The 6,489-nt window shown below is 47.5% G+C and overlaps 1 protein-coding gene across 1 annotated transcript in view; it reads right to left on the bottom strand.

Moving 5' to 3' along the window:
- Nucleotides 1-651: 651 nt before the first annotated feature.
- The window catches only part of LOC142845128 (DNA (cytosine-5)-methyltransferase 3C-like), a 29,746-nt gene continuing 23,908 nt past the window's right edge, over nucleotides 652-6,489 (bottom strand). The window contains exons 16-19 of the mRNA XM_075963890.1: nucleotides 5,970-6,055; nucleotides 3,579-3,648; nucleotides 2,841-2,959; nucleotides 652-1,061 (exon numbers count right to left, since the gene is read on the bottom strand). Of these exons, the coding sequence (XP_075820005.1) occupies nucleotides 920-1,061; nucleotides 2,841-2,959; nucleotides 3,579-3,648; nucleotides 5,970-6,055 (417 nt within the window). The 3' untranslated portion in view covers nucleotides 652-919. The remainder of the gene's footprint in view (nucleotides 1,062-2,840; nucleotides 2,960-3,578; nucleotides 3,649-5,969; nucleotides 6,056-6,489) is intronic.

Below are 6,489 nucleotides of genomic sequence, written 5' to 3'. Positions count from 1 at the left end.
GTCTCACTGTGTGGCCCTGGCTAGCCTGGAACTTGATATGTAGACTGGGCTGTCCTGAACTCCTGAAGATCCACCTGCTTCTGCTTTCCCTGTGCTTGGATTAAAGGTGTGCCACTAGGCCCAGCAGGTCAGAGAAACAGAAAATAAACTAGAATCTAAGGCTTAAATGGACCTTTCTAGCCCACTGTCCTCCCTGGAGCAGCCACAGAGGAAGCAGATGCTGCCAATAGGGCTGGAGAAGGACTGACTGTCAGAAGTCCCCAGGGCATGGTGATGCAGGGCTTTGAGAGCTCTGCAGTAGCTCTCAGGCTCCGTGAGCCCCTGCAGATCCCAGGCAGCCCTGTGCTTGATGCATGGATGACCAACAGCACACTTCCACAGAAGAACAAAGTGCAGATGAGATTATTGCTGAGAAATACTGATTTTAATGAAACAAAAGGGTAAACTCTATGCATCTGTTATCTTTCAGCCTAAAAATCAGCGAAAAACTGTGGAAACAAAGCACAGTTTCTCCCATGTTGTCACATGACTCTGGTCTTTCAATGCAGGGTTTCTCTGTGTAGTCTTGGTTGTCCTGGAACTTGTTCTGTAGACCAGGCTGGTCTCATACTCACAGTGATCCGACTGCCTCTGCCTCCCAAGTACTGGGAGTAAAGGCATGCGCCACCACCGCTCAGCTTGGTTTTAAAGTTTTAAACTTGGAAAACTTGAGGACCATGTTGGGCCACTGTAAGATGCCAGATCTGAGCTGTGCACAGGGAGGTTCCCCTGTAGGGCCAGGAGGTTCTGCTCCCACTGAGCAGAAGAGAGCTGAGTATATAGTGAGACCCCAGGAGGTGAGCAAAGGAAGGGCAGAGCTGGGGTGCTTCGAGGATCAGTATGACCCCAAGACCACAGAGCGCCCCAGTCCTGGGGAGAACTATTCACATGCAAAGTAGTCCTTCAAGGGGGCAAAGAGGTGTCTGATGACTGGCACACTCCAGGACTTCCCCAGCAGCTTCTGGCGGGCACCACGGCCCATGTTGGACACGTCTGTGTAGTGTGCAGGAAAGCCAAAGATCCTGGGAGAGAACAGAGTGAGAAGTCACCAGGTTAGAAGGACCCAGGTCCCTAGTACACCAAGAACAACTGTATTCTGGAAGTCAGGCCTAGGAAAGCTACCAGCCTCACTCAGGACTATTAGACTCAAAGGAACCTTCTAGACCCCACTGGTTCCTCAGAATACTTGCTGACAGCTGATACAACTATAACAGTCACAGGGCACGGGAGCTGTCTTGTGTCACCCTCACAGGAACCTTCTGGTCCTTAGGTGCTCTACAGGGACCATTTTAAACGCCTAGTGTGAATTAATCCATGAATGATTGCCAGTCAGCCCGCCCACTTGTATTTGACTCTAAAACACAATAAGAGAAGTTTAGCGACTTCTTGGGGTGAAGAGTTGGATGTGTGCACATGTCTGTGTCCATGTGGCCAGAGGCCATCCTAAGTACTAGGGTTTCCGGAAGATTCTCTTCATAGATTGAGCAATGGTATCTACAGTTTTTCTACTAATGAGAAATTACTATTTTTCAATTATTTGAATTTAGTTTGTCCATATACATGTGTATATGTGTTTGGGCAGAGGACAACTTTCTCGGGTCAAATTAAGGTTGTCTGCCCAACCCTCTCTCCAACCCAGAAATTAACTTTCTAGGCTGTGCATGGTAGTTCATGCCTGTCGTCGTGCAGCACTTGGGAGGCAGAAGCAAGAGTTTGTGACTATGAGTTTGCCATGAGTTTGTGGCCAACCTAGCTACATACTGAGTTCCAGGCTGGCTACAGAGTAGGCTGGCTACAGAGTGAGATTTTGTCTTACCCCTAAAAAGCGGTTATATTTTTATTAACACTATTTGTTAAAGAAAAAATAAAACCAGAACTGAGATTCGTGTTGAAAATATTCAATACAAAAGTCTTCAGAATAGAGGTACAAAATAAAAAAGAAAAAGAAAAAAAAAACCTTGAAATCCAAGAGATGGATCTTTACATGACAACGGACCACTTAGCCCAATAAAGTGTAAAAGATCAAAGACATCCGTGACCAAGGAGGAATCAGCTGCCCCATGAGAAGTGTGGCTGAAATTGCAGAGGTGTTTCCCATTTTCCAAAGAACCCAGAAAGATGGGACAGGAAGGTGTCAGGGCAGTGCAGGTGACAGAGAGGCGGCACTATCAAATAACCTTTCGCCTGAGAGTTCTCATTACCACAGTGCCACCATTCCTGTGGGAAAATAAAGGTTAGTTCTGCAAAGCTGTTATCATGTAGACCCCACTACATCGGGCCAGTGGGCCCTGGAAGAAGCAAGGCAGCTAAGGCTGGGAACTAATGTTGTGTGTGCTGCTGGCTCAGGCTACACATTCTCCTTCCTGTCTCTGTCCCCACAGATTGTCTCTCCAAGTGCAGCCTTGTTCACCGTGGTAAGGAGAATGATAAGCACCCCATAGTCTCAGACATTTGAATACAGTCCCCAGTTGATAATGACATTTGAATACAGTCCCCAGTTGGTAATGCTTTTGGGGTAGGTTGAGAAGATGCGACCTTGCTGTAGTAAGCATGTCACCGGGGGAGACCTTTGCGAGTTTAAAGAGTGTACCATTTCTAGTTCACACTCTCTCTCTCTCTGCATTCATGCTAGCAGATGGAAGTTCTCAGCTTTCCCGTGGAGCCACCGCTCTTGTGCCACATTTCCTACTTCCCTGATATCATGGACTCTAATTCCTCTGGAACCATAAACACAAATAAACCCTTTGTTTTATAAATGTCCTGTGTCCTATCAAGCAACAGCAAAGGACCTATGCACTCACCTTTCGAGCTCAGTACACCACAAAACATCGTCCTGGCCATTCATCACTACAGGGAAAAGCTGGTTTTTCCCCTGTCTGATGGAGTTCGACTTGGTGGTTATTGTCTGTACTTTCTTTAACTGGAGAACAAAACAATATCGCGGGGTGAGCGCAGAAGGCTTCCAAGTGGGGTCAGGCTCAGAAGCATCAGAGGCATGAAGGCATGAGTCTGGAGAGCTGGCAGGGACAGGCAGACACAGGGAGAGGACAGAGACTTGGGGAGATTCTTTGTGCTTCCACAGATGCTACATGAATTTTAGTGACCATGAAGGATCACATGGGGACCAAGACACCGGTCATTGGTCGATGAGGTCATTAAGAGCAGAAATCATCCAGACTCAGAATGGCCACCAGCGCTTGAGCATCAGGCCTTTGCTTTTCACAGACACGGAGGAGAAGGCTCTGAGGCCTCACTGTGCATCTGTGACTTCACAGCACAGCCTTTGGCAACAGCATCCGCCACTGTCCTTACTGCAAAGAGCACCTGCAGCACAGCCTCCCTGCCTCCAGCATCACCGCCGCAGAGCGCGGCTGGGTCTTCCTGCTGGGGTTGTTACTCTGAACTTGAAGAAGAGAGAGAAGAGTCTGTGGGGAAAGGGGCCCAGCACCAGGGGTCTGTGAGGGAATGAGCAGGAGCCGTGTGCAGAGAGCCCAGGTCAGTTTTCCGGAAGGTGCGGCACAGCCTGCTCAGCATCTTACCTTTGCTGTCCTACTGAACTCCAGGCAGTCCTGCAGCTCGAGCTTATCATTCTTGGAAGCTATCACGGGCCTGGGAACAGCCAAAACCCGTTATTCTCCCTGCGAGGCTACTCTAGAGACCTCACAAGGCAGGCGAGGAAGAATCTGCCCAAGTGTACTCTGGCAGTGACCATGTTTGGCATCAGGGTGAGAACCAACAAGTCTGTGTGATGAGACAGAGTCCACCAGTCCCTGAAGAGTACTGCCCAGCGCCCAGAGGGAATGTTTCTGTGTATTTTGGGGTTTAGTATCGGGCAAAGTGAGGCTCGCCCAGAGGGCTGTGAGCACTGCAGGGAAACCCTGCAAACCAGACATACGTAATAGAGGAGTCTGGTCTAGATCAGCGTTCTCAATCTGTGGATCTCAACCCCTTTAGGGATGAGCAACCCTTTTACAGGAGTTGCCTAAGACCATCAAAAAACACAGATATTTACGTTATAATTCACTCCCTGCTTACCATACCTGGATGTTGGATTCCTTGCCTGTTTTCCTTGGTGATCTGTGAGTTTCCCTTTAATAAGAAACCCCATATTATGCCCTATTTGGAGCTAGTGTGGAATTCCTTTACTCACATTCGCCCCCATTTGACACGTTCCCTTGACCACTCTGTCACCCATCAGAGCTCACTTACAGCAGCCTGTCCTCTTAGCCTGGAAGCCACCAAATGTGTAAACAAATGTGCAAATATCCTGCCATCCTAGAAACTCCAGAGGTCACTACCACCAACCTCATCTGTCTTCTCACTGGATGGCCCCTTCTGGGACACACCTCTTTCGGCAATGTGCCCGTCTCTGTTCTCTTTCTCTTTTCCTTTTACTAGAAACAGAATATCTTAATTGCTTAAATTAATTAAAATTAATCTCTTATAATATCTATCATAGTGTACATGTACAATAAATGGCACCTTATATCATGCCTGTAGTATCCCAGCCAGAGATACTTGCGCCTGTCTTTTTAAGCCACTCTTGACTTAGGAACACTGCTCTCCAAGCTGGTCTGGGGATGCCTGCCCACCATCTACCCAGAGCCTTCCCTCTCTTCTGCCTCGATTGGCTCCATTCCTTTAGCTCTGCTGAATGAGGCCTCTCCCTTTCCCCACCCTACTTTCCAATGCCACCTCCCCAGCCCTGAATGTACAATTACTCCCTGTGTTCTCTACCCTCCCACTAATGTCTACTCTACAAGAGCCCCTGACATCATCGTGTCCCCATTGAATTGGCAGCAATACAGCGCTTGGCAGGGAGTGCTTGAGTGTTGAATGGATCAGCCCATGTGATTCCAAACAAGTACATGGTACCTTCTGATTAGATGGTTAGCCGAATAAATATTAACTATCTGAGGGGTGAAAACAATATTAAAAATGTGAACTAAAAGAAAAGCTACAATATCTAAGAGAAATCTCCAAGCTGTTCCAGGACGCTCTGACTTCTGTCCACACTCTGCCAGACTCCCAAAATTTAGGCTTCTAACACATCTTTCAGAAAGTGTTTCACAGTGTGACTCTGTTGCATATGTGGGATCGTCACTACAGTGGCATTTCACAGCTTTGTCGGCAAGCTGTTCCTGAAATCACAAAGGACACTGCAAAGAGGCCTCTGCAGAGCCACTTAGGACTGAAAACTGGCTATGACTACACAAGCGCGAGATGAACAAGGACGACACCAACAAATACGCCAAAGTGGATGAGGAAAGCCCATGATGCCTCAACCCTCCAGAGATCTATAAGCAACTGAGGAAAGCAATGGGAAGGGCGGCCTTCCCCAGGCAAGAGCACACCAAATGGTTGTCTAGTGCCAAACAGCCCTGAAAACATACATCCAAGTAACATATGGATGTGAAAGGTTATATTTAGGAATATGTATGTATATACAAATACATATATGTATACATTAACAGGTGATTAAAAAGTAAGGCCATGAATGTAAAGGAGAGCAGGGAGGAGTATAAGGAAGAATTTGGAGGAAGCAATGTTATAATTAAATTATAATCTCAAAAAAAAATTTAAGGATGGAAAATGATCCCGACTAAGTAGAGGGACCTAGTATCTATGTTACTATTTGACACCTCAGCTCCGCCCCCTTGTTGGTCACTAGTCACATAGACCAGGCCCTACTTCATCTCAGCGGCAGAAGGTATGGTTTCTTTAACATTTGCAATGGAAGCCTTAACACAGCAGGAAGAATAGGCAGACATCACGGTTCTCAGTCCTCAAGGGGACCTTGAGAAACAGCTACCCTGCAGCTAGAGCAAGGCAGCTGCCCAAGCAATTCTGCCCAGCGCTCCAGTCCAGAATGTCAATCAGACTTGTATATAACTTTGCTATCTGTTACCTGTCCCTCTCAGGGTTCTTACCTGTTCATCCCAGGCAGGTTGCCCCAAAAGTATCGGGCCCTGTGAGCAGCAGAAACCTTGATGGCATCGATCATCACTGGGTTACACTGCAGGAAGAGAAGGGGAGCTGCTGGAGACACCCCAAGACTCAGCTGTCAGTCAGCCCAGGTCTGATCTGTCAGGTGACAAGGTTTTCCTAGCTATACAAGAGACAAGGAGACAGACAGTTCTCACCAAGAGGCTGCTGGAGCAGAGCTGATGTGTGTTCACAGCAACAGAACAGCACCGAGACAGAAGTTCGTACCAGGAGTTGGGTATTGCTGTGAGAGAGCTGACCATGCTGTTCGTTGGCAGAATGTGGACTTGGGAACTTTGGAAAAAAAAGCATCTGAACACTAAAGCTTGGAAGTGGGGCATACTAGTAGGAACATGAGCAGTAACACGTAGAGCAATGAGGGCCAGCTCAAGAAGTTTCAGAGGGGAAGAATATTAGTAAGTGGTCTAGAGACCATTCTTGTGATACCTTAGCAAAGAATGCGGC

Source organism: Microtus pennsylvanicus, chromosome 2 (assembly GCF_037038515.1).
Source record: "Microtus pennsylvanicus isolate mMicPen1 chromosome 2, mMicPen1.hap1, whole genome shotgun sequence".
NCBI classification, from domain to species: Eukaryota; Metazoa; Chordata; class Mammalia; order Rodentia; family Cricetidae; genus Microtus; species Microtus pennsylvanicus.
This window is presented reverse-complemented; position numbering and strand designations above follow the sequence as displayed.